Here is a 20474-nt window from a genome sequence, read left to right on the forward strand (position 1 = left end):
AAAAGACAATCTACAATTGAATACGCTAATAGGATTTCAAGAAGTTTTGTAGTTAATGTGTAGAAATATTATTGTAAGTATGGTAGTTAAAGAAGGAATTTTATGATAATGTAAGCAATGGTTGATTAAAGAAGTATAATATCAAGATATAATTCCGAAAGCCATGTGGAGGGATTGAGGGAAGTCATGGCTTTGTAAACCAAAGTGGAAAATGTATGAAAATGTTTGATTTAATTTTATATTGTAGTAGCATAGTGTAAAAAATAATAAAAATTATATTAAAAAAATAAAAATAAAAGAGGATTAGGCAAATTCATGGAGGGCGCGGCTATCGACGGCTACAAGCCACGACGGCTAGGCTCCCTATCCATAGTCGGAGACAGCGATGTTTCTGAATACAAGTTGCTGGAGACCACAAGAGGGGAGAGCGCTCTGGTGCTCGGGTCCCGCTTGCGGGTCTCACTCAGGCAACTGGTCGGCCGCTGCCAGAGCTTGGATGCGGGACCAGATGGCCGGATCCAAGAGGCTCTTCCTTCGCTCTTAATTCCAGCTGGAATCTAGGAACTGCTCACGCGCAAGCCGAGTCGAAGGCTTTGCTCTGCAGCCGCGACTTTTTCCGCACGCTCCCGGTGGCACCAAATAACGACCGCGTAGGCAAGCGAGGCATGCGCAGAGCCGTCCGGCTCGTCAAAGGCGTCCTCTCGGGCAGCGGCGCGTTCACGTCACGAAGAAGCGCCTCTGCTCTCTTTCGGGTCCTCCTGGCGGCTTCCGGTCCGTCGGCGTCTCTTGCCCGGGGTGCTACGGTTCTATTATGTCGCGACGGGCCTTGAGGAGGCTGAGGGGGGAGTCGCGGGGGCAGTCGCCTCTGGGAGGCCTCGATGTGGGAGGCGGCGGCGAGGAGGAGGAGGAAGAAGAAGACGGAGGAGGTGGAGGAGGAGGCGAGGTGCCGTCGTTGTCGGGGGTTGGAGGCAGCAAGAGGCGGCCCCGGCAGGATCCGGCGGGTCGGGTCACCAACCTCTTTGAGCTGGTGAGGATCGGGTTTGCTGAGCTGCCGCCAGCGTGGCCCTGAAGCGGGAGGAGGCTTGCCATAATGGCTCAGGAAGAAGGAGAAGAAGAGCCAAAGGCCCGCCACCCGCTTCAGCTTCCGCTGCTTTCCCGTAGTAGACTGGCAGATGTTTCCAAGAAGCTCAGAAGCAGCAGGGCGTGATGGCAGGCAGCAGGCGTTTTGTTTATCCTTCACAGTTGGAGGCAGTTTATGCTTCTGAATGCCAGCTGAGAGAGTTGCTGTTGAGCTCAGGTCCTACTTGCTTGCTGCCCATAGGCCTCTGGATGGCCGTAGTGAAAAGAGAAATGTTGAACTAGATGGCCCTTTGGCCTGATCCAGCAGTTAGGCACTTCTTATGTTCTCCCTACCCCAGCAAATGGTATTCAGTTGAATACACTCTCAGTATGTGGAGGTTCCATTGCTAGCTGTCATAGCAAATCAGAATTTCCCAACTGGATGAGCCCTAAGGCCATGTAGTCCAGCATCCTGTTCCCCATAATGACCAAGCAAATGCTTTTGGGAAGTTTAGAAGTAGGACCTGAAGCCAACAGCCCCCCCCCCCCAAAATCTGGTACTTATAGTGATTGGCTTTGTATTGGGAAGCTCTATGTGCCATGAAGTTCTCTAATCTTCCTTAAAGCAAGCTGAGCTATTGGCACATATTGTGTGGTGACATGAAGTTAATTTCTCCATTGCATGAAAATGCACTTTCCTTTGACTGCTGCTAGTCAGCTTTGTTTACTGGCCCTGCATTCTAATATTATAAGAGAGAGAGAAAGAAATGGGCCCATTTAATCTCTTCTCTTCCCCTTCCCCCCTGTTTTGGAAAGCCATCATATATTGAATCAGGCCATTGGTCTGTCTAGCCCAGTAATGTCAATGAGTGACAGTGGCTCTCTGAAGCATCAAAGCATGACCTGTTTTATCACCAGGCTGTGGTGTTTCCCTTTTATATGATCAGTGAAAGAATCCATACTTCTGCATAATTCTGCTAGTCTGCAAAATGAAACAAACACAACCTATACTTTTATTTCATGGAATGATTAGGGAATATGTCCTGTTTGTTCAGCTGGACTAATTTTTACCTGCATAGATAACCAATGAAGAAGCAGAGGATGATGTAGCATCTAAAGAGGACAAAGATGATTCCAGACTGCAGGAGGAGGGTGACACAGGGAACAAAGAAGGTCTCAAGAGTGACAGGCGGAGAGAAGGAGACGAGACAGAGCAACCGGACCAGATGGCAAGTACCCTGTAGGCAGCTGGGAAAGTAGCGCACATAACTGTGCAAAAGAGTAGTGAGTGCCCCAGATGTATCCCCGGAAAACGCAGGGTGCTCTTTCCTTGGGAAACCCTTATGCATATAATGTGAGGCTGTATAGATTCTGCTTCCTGGACAGGAAGGCTGCTGTGACATAAACACCTGACAAACTTGACTTTCAGGAGTCAGATGTGCTACATGATTGCATCTAATTCCTAGGATAGCCACTATGCAAATGTGTCCTGTATGTTAGAATGTGTGAATCAAGAGATGATTTATTAAAAAAGAAATTCTGAAGTAATGCTTAAGTTTTTCTCAGGACTAGATCCCTTAGTTATGTTTCTACTTCTGATTTGATGCTGCAATGCATATATCTTAATTGTACCATTCACTTTTATTTTTAAAAGCCTATTTCAAATAACAAATCACGAAAGAAAAAGAAGAAAAGAAAGAATAAGAAGAATGCATCTGGCGAGTCTCTGGTAAATATGAACTAGGATTGTGGGTTTAGCACCCAGAGGGGGGATGCCAAGTGAGGCTGGCTAATGCATATAGGAAGGATAAGAAAGGGCTGGATGAATCCCACCCTCCTGGCCACCTTGGGATTTGAAATATTTATATACCCTTGTGTAGGATTAGCTCTTTAAAATGTGGTGGGGACGTAATTCCAGCCCCAGTGAAAGCTGACCAGCTAGATGTAGTGAGCAGAGGCTAGATGTCAAGACAGATACACAACCACACCATATTGGTAGAAGAGGGTGAAGAGACTTGTACTAGGACAAGTTAAAGCAGTATGTTTGGGTATGTGCAAGGCAATACAGACAGCTCCTTTATCAGGGGCTGAATCTCAGAAGATTGCAGCTTTCTTTGTAAACTTTCATGCTTCTTAACAGTGCCCTGGAGATGAGGACGACGCAGAAGACATTGAAAGCATCCTTGTGAGGATTGAGAACTCCAATGGGCCACCTTGCCAGAGCCAGAGCACAGTTATCACGGACCATCGCCCTTTGCTCTACATAGAGCACAGGTAAGAGGCCGAGTCTTATGAAGGCGTTTTCCTAACCTAGGGACACTTGGGACTGGGAGCAAGTTGACCAAATGAAGTCTGTGGCTTGTGGAATGTTTGTGAGAGAAACCAAAATTCCTGCACAAAAATACTTTTGCTTTAGAACGGAGGGGGGCTAAGCTGCAGCCTTTTATATGTTGCTGGCCTACTGCTCTCAGCATCCCTGACCATTGGCCATGCTCAATGGTCACAAGTTTCCTCCTCTGCTTTAGAGAGTGCTGTTAGAGATTTTGTTGCTTCCTTTTTCCATTTGTTTTGTATTTAGACACCGTTCACAGAAGTCCTTTATCTTCCTAATAAAGTCCATGTTTTATATTGTCACATCCACATGTATTCTGTGTGCTGTGGAGGTTTTGATATCTTGCCCAAGTTTCTGGAGCTTGCTCTTTATTTGCCAACAAAGTATCTTCCAGCATGCTGACTGTATGTCTTCCCCAAAGATGAATGGGGAAAACAATCAGGGTCAGTGAGCAACTCATGTCTGGGAGTTGAGGCATGTTTTGCCACCTACCTTAGATTTTCCCAGTTGCTGCTTTGTAAACTATTAAAGAGATTGGAGAAGGACCTGGTTGCTGCTGTGGGGAATAGGAGTCCGTGCGAGATGGCAGCATATTATAGCCAAGGTAGATGTTGTGGACTGCAGCTCCCAGCATCTCGATGAGTATTGGCCATACTATCTGGAGCTGATGGGAGCTGTGGTCTGCAGCATTTGGAGGGCACCATGTTGCATATTCTTGACTTAACAGTGTGTCCTCCAGCCATACCAACCAGCACTTCTTGCACCTCCTGTGCTGCTGCTACAACGGTGTCTCCAAATCCTTGGCCTGTCAAGTTACACCTGGGAAGGGAGAGCTGAAGCAGCTCAGTAGATGTTCCGTGTGTGTGTGTGTGTGTGTGTGTGTTTGTCCCTCCCAGAAAATAAGGCATGCTTCACAGGAAGCTCAATGCAAATACAATGAATTGTTGTCTTCTAAAATCATACATGTGAGGTGTATCCTCAAAAAGTGGAAGTGGTTGTGGTAGGCAATAATTGAACAATGGAGCTTGAGCATCTCTTCTTCACCTTCTCTGGTGGCTAAATTGTCTTGCCTCTTCCTATTTCAGCTTTTGCTTCTTCCCAGACGCCATACACTTCTCAATAGTCCTCCCACTAGTCTTTGGTAAAACTTCTCAAAAGTCTGTGGAAAAATTGAACTTTTTAAAAAACAAACAAACATATTTTTATTAAAGATTTCTTGGTTTACAAAAATTATGTGCAATGTCTCTTTTTTCCAGTTAAATTTTTACAGATCAGTTTCATTTGTTGAGACATTAGTGTAACATTAGGAAGAAAAGGGGAAAAGAGGTGGAGTGGGGGCATGGTGAGTGGGGGTGGGATCGGGTGGCAATGCTTCTAACTTTTGAAGTAGCATGCGTGCGTTATGTAGAAGGGCAGATCAAATTACAGGCTTCCCTCAGTTTATTATTGTTGTTCAGTCGTTCAGTCGTGTCCGACTCTTCGTGACCCCATGGACCAGAGCACGCCAGGCACGCCTATCCTTCACTGCCTCTCGCAGTTTGGCCAAACTCATGTTAGTAGCTTCGAGAACACTGTCCAACCATCTCATCCTCTGTCGTCCCCTTCTCCTTGTGCCCTCCATCTTTCCCAACATCAGGGTCTTTTCCAGGGAGTCTTCTCTTCTCATGAGGTGGCCAAAGTACTGGAGCCTCAACTTCAGGATCTGTCCTTCTAGTGAGCACTCAGGGCTGATTTCTTTGAGAATGGATAGGTTTGATCTTCTTGCAGTCCATGGGACTCTCAAGAGTCTCCTCCAGCACCATAATTCAAAAGCATCAATTCTTCGGCGATCAGCCTTCTTTATGGTCCAGCTCTCACTTCCGTACATTACTACTGGGAAAACCATAGCTTTAACTATACGGACCTTTGTCAGCAAGGTGATGTCTTTGCTTTTTAAGATGCTGTCTAGGTTTGTCATTGCTTTTCTCCCAAGAAGCAGGCGTCTTCTAATTTCGTGACTGCTGTCACCATCTGCAGTGATCATGGAACCCAAAAAAGTGAAATCTCTCACTGCCTCCATTTCTTCCCCTTCTATTTGCCAGGAGGTGATGGGACCAGTGGCCATGATCTTAGTTTTTTTGATGTTGAGTTTATTATTACTGCAGCATTTTACATGAATGACACACCATTTTCACTCTGACCATTGAAATGTCTGCCTTAAGCCCTCCTTTCACTTGGGGGGCAGGGTTAGTAGACCTACCTGCCTATTTCAAACCTTTCTCCACAACAGGGGTCAGAAATATATGTGAATCAAAACAGAGGGTTGCATTCTGAGAGATCAGAATTCTGCACCATATTTCAGAGAGTGTGCGCAACTGAATTCCAGCCCTGTTTACAGTTGCTTGTAGGATTGCAGGCAGTTTGGTGGTGTGTTAGATGTCTTGCACTGTTTGATCAAGAGAGGGCAGTATTGGCATTTTCTGTTTAGAATCTATTTAGTAGCAATACTAAAAGGGAAAGGAGTGGTGAGATGAAAATATTAAGCTGCCCTGCTTTTTGCGGTGTTTGTTTACTGTAGTCCTTACTGATTTTTCCCATTTTTAATATAGCCTCTGCTCCTCCAGTAGTAGAGATAACGGAGGCACTCAGAAGAGGTATGGAAAGAAATGTAAGGCTAGGGCGTTTCAGCAAAGGGATTGCTGAATATACCTTTTGGGGAGGGCCTCTGCCATGTCTCCCTTCCTGTAAGCTTGAATCTGTCTCCCAGAACATCTTCATCAGGGATAGGAGAATTTGTGGTCCTCCAGATGTTGCTGAACTCCAACTCCCATAATCCATGGCTATTGGCCAGCAATCTGGAGAGCCATGGATTTCCTGTCACTGACTTACTATAATTAAGCCTAAGCAAACGGAAACCAATCAGTGTTTGTCACCCAGCTGCCTCTGGCTCCATCTCAGCTCCTTCTCATGTTGCATAAGAAGAGCCCTCTTAGATCAGGCCAAAGGCCTGTCTAGTTCTCAAAGTGGCCAATCAGATGCCCAGGGGAAGTTCAGAAGCAGGACCTGAGCACAACAGCACTCTCCCTAGCTGCTGCTGAGTTTTAGATTGTAAGCTCCTCAGGGCATGGACTTGTTTCTTGTTCTTTGTATATAATTAATAGAAATAGTTTAAATAAATAAATAGGTGGATTTGTATTACATTTTTTCCCCAGGAACTTGAATTCAGAAACAGAGCTGAAGAGATATTTTGGGGCCCGAGCAGTTCTTGGTGATCAGAGGTAAGTTCAAACATGTGAAGCATGTGCTTAGTTAGGTCCTGTAGGAGTCGAAAGCATCTGCCAGTTGTCCTATAAAAACATACTTTTTGCTTAAACCTCTTAGGCTGAGGAACTCTAAATGCCTCTTGCTTAACACTCCACTTTTAGACTGTCTCTGAGACAAGGGATATTGTGCAGATCTCAGACATCACAGAGTGCTGAAGACGAGGGAAATGGGACCTTCTCAGTACAAAAGCTTCAGTGTTTCCTTAGAGATAGTGTCAGTTTTTGACTCTTTGTGCTAATCTAAACAATCTCTTTAAAGCCCAGCCTACAATTATGAGGTGCCTGGAAATGGATGGGTACTTGTAGGTCATTCGGATGTGGTGGGAAGGAGGACATGGTGGTGACTTTGAACCATGATTATGCGGCTGTTCCAAGTGCAGGAAGCAGCCTGTAATTTTTTCAGGAGGGCAGGGAGCCGGCACAGATATCTGAAGCTTCAGGAGCCATGGCCCCAGTTCTGGTAGGCACAAGTCAGCAATGTGCTGCTTTCCTAAAGACCTGTCCTGTTGAGCTTCTTTTCCCTCACTGCCTTGCCATTCCCCAAGTATCAATTCATCAGCTGAATTTACTGAGGCACTACATATGGCTCCCTGGTTTGTTTACAAAGAGTGCATGAGCAGCTTGCAGCATCTGACTTAAACATGTCTCCTCTCTGCGTGGGAGATCTTTTGGGTGTTCACTACATTTTGGTGCATTTTGTAATTTTTTTGTGCTGTGCTAGTACAGTGGTACCTCAGGTTAAGAACTTAATTCGTTCTGGAGGTCCGTTCTTAACCTGAAACTGTTCTTAACCTGAGGTACCACTTTAGCTAATGGGGCCTCCCGCTGCTGCTGCGCCACCGCCACATGATTTCTGTTCTCATCCTGAAGCAAAGTTCTTAACCCGAGATACTATTTCTGGGTTAGTGGAGTCTGTAACCTGAAGCATCTGTAACCAGAGATACCACTGTAGTTGGTGCTTCTAGTGCTGTTTGCTTCAGCAATATAGCGGCAACTACTGGCAGAGCACAGCAAAGTGTAGAGCAACCTTCACTAACCTGGTGCCCTGCTTTGGACTACAGTTCCCATCAGCCCCAGCCAGCAAACTTTTACTGGCTGGGGCTGATGGGGATTGTGGGAGGCAATAGGTGTGGGAAGGCTGGAAGAGAGAAATCTGCTAATGAAAAGGATGGCTTTCTAGTTATGGTGGGAAGGAGAGGATATCTGACCTTCCTAATTCTGAGAGACCAGGTTGCATTTTTTTTCTTCTCATGTTATTTGTATATCACAAAAATAGCATAATAAATTTGCAGTAATATCTGTTATGTACGGTTCATTATTAGTGGCCGGTTGTTGTTGTTGTTCAGTCGTTCAGTCGTGTCCGACTCTTCGTGACCCCATGGACCAGAGCACGCCAGGCACGCCTATCCTTCACTGCCTCTCGCAGTTTGGCCAAACTCATGTTAGTAGCTTAGTGGCCGGTACCAGATTATATTTATGATACACAAGTAGGTGACCACAGGAGAAAGCCAGGGCAGGTCAGTCACATGACAGAGTCCTTTCATGGTAAAGGAATGCTCCAAATGAAGCCATCAGCCATGAGGACTAGAAGACCAATCTGGAAATTAGATAATGGCTCAGGTAAATAAATGCCCCTTAAGACAGGGCTCATTGGAAATCTGGATAGGAGATGAAATGCTGAGCCATCATATGGAGCAGATTGAAAATTGCATTTTTTGTTTTGTTTTTAATGTTTTATTGTGGGGGGGATTACTGTGTGTATTTGTATTGTTTTATTGGAATGTGTCTCTCTGTGTGTGTCACTGTGGTAAACCTTGTGGTATTCATTGGTCTTGCATTCAGTCTCCAAGTTCTATTTCTTCTGCAGGCCACGGCAGAGGCAGCGCCAGTATGTCCGCAGCACGTGGCTGACAGTGCCCAAGAACACTTGGCCACGCCATAGCAAAACAGGTGAGAGGCTTTCCCCGCTTCCCTCAGGTGCTCTGTGCACTCCCATTGGCTTAAACACCTGCGTTGGAAACACGTGCCTGGTTGCTGATTCCATCTTCATAGTTGTTACTTTAGTGCAGTCTTCCCCTTCCACTTAGTTTCCTCCAGATGTTTTGGACTACAACTCCCATCAGTCCCAGCCAATTTGGTAGAAGGCTGCTTTATTTAGTGTGTGAGCATGTACAACTTCACATGTCAAGCAGCAGGACCGCATGTGCTAAGCTGACATGTAGGAGCAGTGTGTTTGTATGTCACTCCACCCACCTTTCTCTTTATGTGACCAAAAGGTCTCTTCCTCTGTGCCTGGAGTCATTGCGCAGTCTAACTTTCTGGAAGATGTTGGAAAGGAAAATTTACCCAATTATCTATAACCCTGACTGCCCACACATCTTTGCCTGTATGCTTGCTTGGAGCCTCAATTCGTTTTTAAGTCTGGAGAAAGCAAGGATCCTTGATTTGGCACAAGGGCAGGGAACCTTTGACCTTCCAGGTGTTGCTGAACTACCACTCCCATCTGCCCCAGCAAGCATAGCCAGTAGCCAGGAATGATGGGAGTTGTGGTTCAGCAACATCTAGAGCAGCCTTCCTAAACCTTGGGTTCTCAGATGTTGTTGGACTCTAACTCCCCCTTGCTAGTGGGAGCAGTGGTCAGCGATGATGAAGTCCAACAACATTTGGGGACCCAAGGTTGAGAAAGGCTGATCTAAAGGTTTCCCACACTTGCTTTAGGGAGTCAACTAACAGAACTAGTTAAGTTGGGTTGGGCATGCTCCCTTAGGCGCTGTAAATATATAGCACTGTGCATTAACAGCCCTCTTTCTCTCCCCTTCCCACCCCCAATTTTCTCTAGGCATATCCATGGCACTGCTAGAAACAAAGCGAGGGGTACAACACTTTGCATTTGAGCACCATCGCGAATACCAGCAGGTGCAGTTCAAGTTCTTGGATGCCGTGGAGTCCATGGATCCAAACAATCTGGTGGTATGTTCTCGAATCGGACAAGGCCCTGCTGCGATGATCAGAAACCACCTGTAAGAATGGCAGCCATTTTTGCTGTTGCCAGTACCTGGTCTCTGAATATCCAGCAGTCTGCTAACCTGTATTGTATCAGGCGATTGTGTGTTGAATGTTTTACAAGAAGGACCCTCCTGTGTCAGAGAAATGGTCCAGGTAGCTCAGCATTCCATCTGTGGAATTGCTCTGACCCAAGACAGGCAGTGGCCACTGTAGGAGGTTCACAAGCAGGACATGTATACTGTGATGTCCTTACACTCTGGTGGTCAGAGGCGGACAGCTGGAAAAAGTGGTTGTGGCCAGCATGGGCAAGAAGTGCCATGTCTTGGGACCAAATGAGATGTGTCTTTGCTCACATAGTTTGCCATGGCTTGCAGTGGCAGGGAGCCAAGTCAGATTGTAGCCCTTTGCCCCATAGCTACAGTCATGATCAGAATTTCTCCTCTCCCTGCACAACCTGAAGGGGAGCTTCCTTTGGTATTCCCCATCAGCAAACAGAATAATTGATTCGTAGGCATGGGTGAGGTGAGTGACTCTGATTGTGATTGTGGCAGGGGGAAATGGCTAAGAAGGCTCCTTCCCCTTCTGTTTTTAAACTCAAACACAGCAGAAAACAAACTGCATGACAAATGTCTAGTTTGGCCTTCGGAGTACAGGACAATGAGTTTGTTATTACATGGAGATGTATGACAAAACACAGCAAACCCCGCTGCATTCTGGGCTGTAGTCTTTCACAGTACATAGCATAGTCACAGATCCTGCATCTTTTTGCCCAGATCATATGCACAATGTTTGCCCATGTTCGTAAGATTTGGACTGAAGGGTTCAGTGACTAAAGAGACCCTTGATGGTGGTGGGTTTCTAAAGCATTATCTGCTGCCACATTTTTGTGTCTTGGAAGATTTTGCTACTAGTGACTTGATGTTTTCACCTAATCCTTTTCCAAAAGCAAGCTATATTGGTAGCATCACAACATCCCGAGGCAGTGAATTCCAAAGGCTGACTCTGTATTTTGTGGGAGGGTAGCTGGAAGTTCCTTCGTTGTATCTTTCTTTCTGAAGATTCAAAAATCACTTTTGGGGTTGCGATATAATATTGTTCGTTGACGCTTTGGTCTGTACTCCTGGTCCTGTGGGGAATCATAGAGTTGGAACGAACCCCCAAGGGTCATCTGGTCCAGCTCTCTGCAATGCAGGAATCTCAGCTAAAGCATTCATGACAGATGGTCATCCAACCTCTGCTTAAACACCTGCAATGAAGGAGAGTCCACACCTCCCAAGGGAGTCCACTCCGCTGTCAAACAGCTCTTATTGTTAGAAAGTTCTTGCTGGTGTTTTAGTCTCAAGTCTCATTTCTTGTAACTTGAAGTCATTGGTTCGGGAATAGGCAGCCTGTTCTGTTACTCTATGGAGCAGAACTCTGATGTGGAACAAGTCTCTCCTGCAGTCCTGCAGCACAGAGGTTGATTTCCACATTGGGCTTGCAGCCATTGTTGTTGACCTGGATGAACTCATCTAGAAAGCAAGCCCCTGGCTGAGGACGCCCCTCCTGCCTGGGACAGAAGGTGGGGGTGAGCAAAGAGAGCACTGAGTGGATTCTAACAAGCAAGATTTGAATAGGCAGCTGTGCTATTTTTAAACTTCTTTTTCCAGCTTTGAAGAAAGGAGTGCCTAATTTCTCTTGGTACTTTAGCAGAACAGGCTCTGCTTTGAGGCTTTACTGACCATATCCTGATGAATTAAGTTGGGCAACAACTTTGATGGTACACACAAAACAGGCAAATCGTTCTTGGCCTAATATTAGCATAATCAGGACATTGAGCTTGGAGAGCCCCCAGCCTCCCCCCCTTCCCCTTCCCCGATGAGGGCAAACAAGGCTCTTTTAAACTTCACTGTTCTGTTTTTTAGATAGAAGACCCTTTGTCTGGGGAAGACTCACACTTTGCACTCTCACCACTCATTGCTTGGGCATGGGATCTGTGCTTGATGGGCGTCTTTGACTTGGGGAAAAACAGAAGGCAGCAGCTAGAAGCTGCAGCTTTGCAAATTCAGATGACACACTCAGTTGTCGCAATGCAAGCCTTGGCACAGCGGTTCATGGTCAGACCAAATGTCTGCTGAGTTCAGCATTCTGTGACCTATAAGTGGTCAGGCAGATACCCCACAACTAGAGCTAGGTGGTCCTGTTATTTCCCAGCTAATTGGGATTGGGATGGGGGCGGGTTGAGGTTGCGATTTGCAGGCATCAAAGCTTATGGTGTGTGCAGCCCCTTAGGCATGGTATGACCCTGTCCTGTCCTGTCCTGTCCCACCAGCATGTGCCTCCCCACACCACACTGCAGCTGCCTTTGCTTCCTTCAACTCCAAGGGGTTACACCCTTGTTGACCAATTGACTAGTCAAGATGTCCCAATGTGATTCCACAGGTCATCAACTGCCTCACAGTACAAGTTCTGAAATTAGTTGTCTCCTATGTATATGGTAGTGCCTAATCAGGCTGAGTGAAAACTTTGTAGTGATTCTGGTCAGCCCCTCTCTCCCACGCCCCACCCACGCCCCTGGGATCCCTCTCTAATCTTAGATCTGTTTTCTTGCACCACTCACAGTTGATGGGCTTGGGAGTTCATTCAAGGTGAAGTGCAGCCCATTGCAATTTCACTTAATACACCACTTCGGAGCAATCAAAGAACTGAATGTTTCACATCTTGGTGTAATTGTTTGTTCCCTAGCCTTTTATTACGTAGCCTGCTGTTTTCATGAAAAGTCATCCTCTGGTTCAATAAAATATGAAGAGAAGGAAATGTCCATGTCGCAGATTTCAAAATGCTTGCTTCATCTGTCTGCTTGCAGCTTTTGCTCCAGATGAACCCTTCGCATGTAGACTCGCTCTTACAGCTCAGTGACGTCTGTCGGATGCAGGAGGACCAGGAGATGGCCAGAGACCTTGTCGGTAAGAAGCTGAGGGCAGCCAGAGGAGAAGATGGGAGGGCTGTGCTGTGTTGCTTGAGCTGCTCCTGGAATTATGGTTCTCCCCAAAATGGAGGAGGGTGTCTAGAAGGATGCATGTGTTCTAAAGAGGGCCATGCCTTCCAGAATAGGGGATTGTGGGAGCCATATGTGTCATCAGCTAGTAATCCAGAGCATTGCTCTTCACCCCCTAGGATGCAACTGTTTCATAGGACACCTGGATTAGGAAGCACCTTCCACTTCCTCTTTGGAGTTAGTCTTGAAGGGAACAGGGCCTTCTTACTTGTGGCACCTCATCTATGAAGTCCCCTTTCAGTTCATCATGTTCCCACTCTAGCCATTTGGACAACAGTAGAATACTTTTTTTTTAGTATTTCTAGCATTTAGTGGAACCTGGGTTTAATGCTGATTTGACTGAGAAATGGGATAACAATATTTTAACAAAAAAAAACAAAAAAAACTCCAAATATGTGTGTGTCTCCTGCCTCCAGGACAGGGGTAACCAATATAGCATCCTCCAGATGTTATTGATCCACAACTCCCAGCATCACCAATGGTCAGAGATGATGGAAGTTGCGGCCTGCAACATCCAGGTGGCATCATGTTAGCTACTCCTGCTCTGGCGCTGCAGGAGGGAACATTCCCCCCCCCCCCAATTTCTTAGGTAGCTTGGAGCAGAGTGGGATTGCTCTTGTGGCTACCTCTGCCTGACCTTTTTGCTGCCACCTAAACATGACACCCACAACAGCAAAAACCAACACTAAAACTTGCTTTCATACTGTGTGTTATTAAATCTGTATTGCATAGTTTGTTTATATTGCATAGTGTATATATTAGATTTCTGTTCTAATACTTCAAATGCATTTGCATCACTTAGGCAGCTTGCAACAGTTAAAATCACAGTATCATTAAAAATCGACAGTATTGTTATGTCAGTGCTAGATATGGAGGAAGGCCTGTCTACCACAGCTGAATACCAGTTGCAGAAAACCACAGAAGTGGGGACTGTTCTTGTACTTGAGTCCTGCTTGCTGATTTCCCATAGGCTGGCCACTGAGAGAACAGGATTCTGGACTAGATGGGTCATCGGTCTGATCCGGCAGGCTCTTCTTAAGTTATTATGATCTTAGGCAGCCTGCAAGTTGGTAGGGAGGAGGTAGTCCTTCAGGTATCCTGCACCCAAGCCATATGGGCTTAAAGTATTAAAATGTTATACCTCACCTTGTTTTTGAAGAATATAATCAGTACATGAAAGGCTACAGAAGGTGACTCAGCCATGCCCCACTCTTGGTGCCTCTTTTGCAGAAAGAGCCCTCTACACCCTGGAGAGCGCCTTTCACCCAATGTTCAGCCTCACCAGTGGGACCTGCAGACTGGACTACCGGAGGCCAGAGAACAGGTAAGAGTCCCATTGACAGTGCCGAATGAGAGTTTGCTTGCTCAGTCAGGACTTCTAAAGATAGATGACTTTTTGCAGAAGCCAGGAAAGGAGTCGAACCAGAATGTGCTGCCCTTCATGGCTGATCAAGCCTGTTGAATCTGTCTCAAGCTGCATTACTGGGCCTTTGTTTATGTCCTTTTCCATGCCCAGACTGAATTGTTGTTGTTATATTGTTAATCATTAATCTTTGCTTTTTTTGCTGTGCCTCTCAGAGCCTTCTATCTGGCTCTGTTCAAGCATATGATTTTCCTAGAGAGGAGAGGTTGTCCTCGCACCGCCCTGGAGTTCTGCAAACTTATTCTGAGGTAACTACTGGTTCTTGTAAGGCAGCTTTAGGCCTCTGGTCTGTCTTTTAGACTTGGTGGGAGGACTGACCAGCACACTCATCTCCCACTTCTACTCTGAGCAGGAGTGTGTTTACATACTGAGCCCTTAATTTCTCTAAAAGTTTTTAAGGAGGCATTTAACTCCCTTATGTAGACACGGAGAAGGGTTGATTAATTTACCGGTTGGTCTTAAGGTAAAGGGACTTTCTTGCTGGTTGGTTTTGCAATAGACTCACATGTTTTTAATCTTCCCACCCTTGCATTCCACTCACATCTCCAAAGCCTTGATCCAGAGAATGACCCGCTGTGCATACTGCTGATAATTGATTTGCTGTCGCTACGAGCAAGAGAGTACGCCTTCCTGACACGCATGTTTCAGGAGTGGGAGGTGAGTTGCTGGTGGGTGGCCCTGGCAGGAAGTGTGCTGAGAACAGAAGAGTCTGGCTGAGTTGCCAGAAGGTCACCCCACCACCTGCGGAAGAATTAGGTGTGAGTCACTCTGGCCACAGCCTGTGGTGCTTCCGATTCCTCTGGAGCTGGTCATGACTGCAGCCTGTTCATGAGCAACTCTTATCATGCAATTTACCACTAGAGTTACTGTTGGCTTTCTGTGTTTGGTTTTATGGACTGTTAATGTGTTGCATTCAACTGGTAATTATCTTTGTGGCCCCATTTCGGGTCAAAAAGTGGGATACAAGTTTCTTAAAAATCAGCTCAGCTGTCAACCAGATACTTACATAGCTTCTCTTCCTCTTCTCTCCAACCCCCCCCCCCCACACCTTTAGGGTCATCGGAACCTGTCTCAGCTCCCAAACTTTGCCTTTTCGGTCCCTCTGGCATATTTCTTTCTGAGCCAGCAGGAAGACCTCCCAGAGTCGGAGATCAACCAAGCCCACGAAAGAGCTGCCAGCCTCATTCGGCAGTCACTGGTCATGTTCCCAAATGGTGAGTCTGTCTGTGTAAAATGTTCAAAGATGGGTGTACAGAAGGCCGCAGCTGTGAATAAAGCCCTTCATATTCCCTCAGCAGTGGTGGCTCAGGGAGGGCAGTAATGCTAAACCTCAGAGGGGGGTTGGGTTGCTTTAATCAAGATTTCCTGTGACTGGTCGTCTCCTCTTTGTCCACCCTTTCCCTTCAAGACACTGTCACGCTTTAGCCAGGAGCAGCACATGGGTCCTCCCTTTCATCATGCTGTGACTGCCTCGTCCCTGGGAGGGGCCTGCCCAGTTTCCCCTTCCAGCCCCAGGCTCCAAAGGGATATAAGGTCTGCCAAGACAGCCTTGCATGGCTGAGCAGTGAATGTCTTCTGCTCCAAACAAAGGGAGTCCAGTTTGGGCTGCTGACCCATGACAAGCACAGCCTTTCTGCTCCCTCTCAGCGACTTCAAACAAAACCCCTTAAAAATAATAATTAGGGGCCATAAAAAGTTCTGTTGTGTGGTTTTAATGGCACCTCACTCCTTGCAAGTCCATTTCATTGAGAACTTGTTTCTGAGGTGGGAAGAATAAAAAAACAAGAGGCAGAGCAGGAGGATTGTGATTATGAATGAAAGCTGGTGAGCGAGGAGGGTGGAGGGACTTTTGCTCAGGTTCCGTATTGCAGAAACAATATTGTGACCCATTCTGAGCACCCTTGCAGCAGCATTTGTGGCGGTTGGAGGTCTTTCCCTCTCATTTCTTTCTCTTCATGCCTCTTCCAGTTCTTATGCCTTTGTTGGATCGCTGTAGTGTGCAGCCAGACTCCACAGTAGCATCCCATGCGTTCTTTGGACTGGACGCCCAGTTAAGGTAAGGAGTGTGTGAAAATGCTCTTTGCAGTCCAAGAACATGCAAGTCTTACAGAAATGGAGTGAGGCGTTTTATGGTGTCAGCAGCTGAATCTTCTGGGTCTCAGATTTTGCAACCTATTGAGTACAAGCAAGATTGGAGGAAGGTTTTTCAGAATACCAAGGGAAGCATCAGAACCAGAGGATTGCATGTCAGCAACATGAGGTCAAACTGAGAATCGGTTGCTGACATGGGTGCTCGTGTTGTCAGTTTCTGGGGCCAATGGGAGTCAGCAGGAGAGCAGAAGCCTCTTCTAATGCTTTCAGCAAGTACCAAGGGATTGCTACAGCAAAGAGGCTGGGGAAGTTTCTGTTTCAAGACTGTCTGGTCAGTGTTGGAGGGGCAGGTCACAGTCTACGGAATGGACATAAGGATGACCTCTGCCTCTGACCCTTTCCCCCAGGACAAGAGCAGAATAAAAGTGTAATGTGTTGTGCAAAGTGCTTTAAGCTGCCATGTTTAAAGGTGTCTCATTTTCCCTCCGCAGTTCACCCCCTGTGCTGAACCAGCTGGTTGCCCTCTATCTTGGGAGGACCCATTCCCTCTGGAAGGACCCAGCTGTCATGGCCTGGCTCGAAACAAACGTGCATGAGGTGTTGCGGATGGTGGATGCCAAGGACCCAGTGTTGGAGGAGGCTGAGCAGAAGTGAGTCTCTGCACCTGCTCCAGGCTGATGGCGGGCAGAATTCATTCCTGCTCTGGCTCCAAGCATTCCCTGCCATGTTCTGCTGACTCCTGCACCCTGTTACCCTCCTGTTGAGAGAAGAGGGCATTCAACAGCCGAGGAGTGGGGGTGGGGGAGAGACATAGCTGGGCAGTGGGCTGTGCTTGGTGCCTGCTTAGATGTGCCAGCTAATTTGAGGGTGGTCGGGAAAGAAACCTATTTGAAGCTATCCAGAACTGCTAACTGGGCTGACCGAATGCAGCTACTTTTGGGGGATTCTGGCAGTCTGTGAGCAGCCCTGGGTGCCAATGTGTTTCTGCAGAGGAGGCCTTTGCTTACGTGTGGCTGGGAAAGAGAGCTCTGAGGGATGCATATAGCAAATTAGAGCAAATTCTCTGAAATCCTTTTGGCCCTTAGGCGAAAGGCAAGGTACCAGAACGCTCCCAGGAATGTCTACCGCCATGTGATCCTCTCGGAGATAGGGGAAGCCACAGCAGCATTGCCTCCGGTGAGAGAATGGATGGGGCAGGGGCATGGCTGCACCTCACAAACCTATTTTTTATGGGGAGCATATCCTGTCGGTATCTCTTCCTTCTTCTGATTCTGCTCAATATGGCCTTTCTGGGCTCCCATATCACAGTTCTTTGGGCATAAGGAGCTGGCTGGCATTGAGCGGTCAATGGCACATCCTGCACAGTGTTGTTAGCTGGAGAGCAGAGGGTTCCCCCAGCACTGTTGCCTGGTACCATTTAATGGGAGTGTCTGGGACCTTCTGCATGGCAAGTGTGCACTGTGCCTCTCGTCAGTATAGCAAGCTTAACAGCTCTGCTGCCAGGTAGGCCCCTCCCACCCACAAGGGGCCTTGCTAGCCATCCCAGGGCTGCATCTGCCACCCCCTTGAGAGCAGCCACATTTTTTCTTTCACAGCTCTCCCAGCTTATACCGTTCCCTTCTCCTTTTGTCTCATATTTCTAGATAGTAAGCCTACAGACAGGAACCCGTTTTTTTTATCATCTTCTTTTTTTGTGCAGCACCTAGTGCATATTTGGCGCTTTATAAGTAATCCAGTAGGCAGCAGCGAAGGGAGGGAAGTGAAGCAGAGCCACTCCATCGGCTCTGCCTAGAGATCAGCTACATCAGGCTCCTCTCCCTGAACTGTTTCCACTCAAGCTGGCCATTGTGGGAACAAATATTTTAATTTCAAGAAGGAGTGCCTGAATTTGCTTCTCTTTTCCCTTTGGGGACATGTATTTTAGACTGTAAGCCTACTGACAAGGATTGTCTTGTTAGTTACGGCTCTTCTTTAAGCTGCTCTAGGAGCCTATTTGCTGAAAAGCAGGGTAAAAAAATGCTACAACTAAATACAAAGATGGTGATGAGTTCTGACCTGGATTCCATTTCCCTCCCTCTCCCAAGGAAGTGACCTCCCAGCCGATAATGGGGTTTGACCCTCTTCCACCTCTGGACTCCATTATTTCGTACACAAGGCCAGAAAGGTACCGCCTGTTGCTGCTTCCCGCACACCTCCATCTATTTCAGTAGCTTGGATATTTACTTAGGTCTGTGTCAGCCTGGGGTAGACAAAAAAAACCCAGGAAGGACCAGAAGTGGTCCAGTTCTCTGAATCTTTTAAACATACATTGTGTTTACGAGTTTTTATACAGGCAGTGGAAGCTGGTCCATTAGGGCAAATGGGGCACTGTTCCACCAATCTCAGTCTTCCCTAAGTAATCTCCCCCGTTTACTTTCAACCAGCCCAGCAAGTGTCACTGCCTGTCAGCTTCCTCCTTCTCAGCCTCAATGCTGCTCTTGTAGAACTCAGCAAGGAGAAGGATGGGGACAAAACTAGAAAGCTAGAATTAGTTGGCTCCACCTCTCACTTAACTCTGGCTCCTCTTGGTCTCCCTGCTTTCTAGTCCCAGTGGACACCAGTCAGCTGCCTTATTCCAGGCCAGCCCACTTGCCCATCGCGCTCATTATTGTCTTCTCTGAGTAGCAGAGGTGCTCCGGGGAATCAGGTAGAGAATGTTCTTTCCCATCGCCTCCTATTGGAGATAACAGGGATGGAACCTGGGACCTTTTGCCTGCAGAGTACATGCTTTGCTCATAAGCTGTGGTCCATCTCCTCCTCAGTGCATCAAAGACCCACCCACCCTTCCCCATGTCACTTTGTCCTTCCCACGCAGGGGGCCAAATATTCTTTTTACATTGCCTTTTGTATCCCACTGTTCCTCCAAGCAGTTCAGATGACATAAAATCTGCCCCTTGCCCCTGTGATTGGTCGAAGTTTACCCAGTGAGTTTCATAGCTGAGTGGGGATTGGAACCAGAGTCTTCCTTATCTTAGTCCAGCACTAAGATCCGTTACACCAGACTGTCTTTCTGGATAGTAGTCCAAAATTGCACACTCCCTGGGCTCATGAAGTGCCATGACGTGCCCCCTCTCCTAGGAAAAAGGAGAAGAAGGTCCATTTGTGACCAGACTTTCTCTCATTTTTTCCAGGGCAACCCATCCAGCCAATGAAAGCACTTTATCTCTCTTCTTTCGCTCACTCTTGCCAAACTTCAACTTGCAGGTATGTTGACTGTGAAATGACTGGCCTAGGTAAGGCAGATATGCGGGTGGCTGCATGCTTCTGAGTACTAGATGATGGGAACGGCAGGAGGGGAGAGTGCTCTTGCACCTAGGTCCTGCCTGCAGGTTTCCCATAATGGGCACCAAGTTGGCAACTGTGAGAACAGGAGGCTGGACTAGATGGTCCCTCTTTTGCTTGATCCAACTCCCATCAGCCCCATCTAGTACGCAGTCTGCCAGGTTCTCCCCCTGAGAAGAATGGAGTGTCCAGGCCAACCTCCCTAAGTGTATCGTATTTATAAGGAACAGAAGAGGTGGGAGGTGGAGAATTTTCAGCAAAGAGACCGAGATGAGCTTCTTTCTAGCATTTCTTCTGAGGACCCCCAAAGACTGCGATGGTTCTCTTTCAGTGCCCAGCACCTCTTCCAGTCAAGCTGCCTTGTATAACTCCTTGCCCTGTGCTGTGTTTCAGGGAGAAGTCAGAGCCGGTGGAGAGGAAGAGCCGGGCGCAGGACAGAATCTGAACCAGGGTGTGAACAGACTGATGGCAGCCATGCGGGACATGCTGGCAAATATCCAGTTCCAGGAGCCACCACGGGATGACAACCCCGAGGGGGATGGGGGAGAATGGGACTAGGCCCTTGCACCCCAGAACTTCCTTTCTGCTCCTTCTGTAACTTCCCTTGCCACAAAATAAACAGTCATAAGCCAGAGGGGTAGAGTGCCTCTGTGCCTTAAACACGCACACACCAGAAAAAAGGGCATGGTTATCATCTTGGCACAACTGATAGGGCAGAAATGGCCCTTTGCTCTGAAAGCTGCACACAGTTGCTTTCATGACATCCAGGTTTCACTAACATGCGGCTGTCGTGCCTAAGGAGAGGAGCTGCAAGCAGTAGGCTGGAGAGGCACACATGCCCCCATCTGAATTCCTTTCACAGAGAGGTTGATTGTGTCAATTGCCTTCCTTTTCTCAGTGGCT

The 20474-nt window shown here is 47.2% G+C and overlaps 1 protein-coding gene across 1 annotated transcript; it reads left to right on the forward strand.

Moving 5' to 3' along the window:
- The first annotated feature begins 739 nt into the window (after window positions 1–739).
- Window positions 740–20205, forward strand: TCF25 (transcription factor 25). Its single transcript, XM_033157049.1, has 18 exons — window positions 740–1027; window positions 2139–2288; window positions 2714–2788; window positions 3200–3333; window positions 6583–6648; window positions 8561–8643; window positions 9533–9663; window positions 12545–12644; window positions 13967–14060; window positions 14315–14407; window positions 14711–14816; window positions 15214–15373; window positions 16128–16215; window positions 16742–16900; window positions 17336–17426; window positions 18335–18414; window positions 19421–19493; window positions 19965–20205. Exons 1-18 carry the CDS (start codon window positions 812–814, stop codon window positions 20127–20129), a joined length of 2064 nt encoding a protein of 687 aa, XP_033012940.1. The 5' UTR covers window positions 740–811; the 3' UTR covers window positions 20130–20205.
- Window positions 20206–20474: the final 269 nt, after the last annotated feature.

This window comes from Lacerta agilis, chromosome 8 (assembly GCF_009819535.1).
Source record: "Lacerta agilis isolate rLacAgi1 chromosome 8, rLacAgi1.pri, whole genome shotgun sequence".
NCBI lineage: Eukaryota > Metazoa > Chordata > Lepidosauria > Squamata > Lacertidae > Lacerta > Lacerta agilis.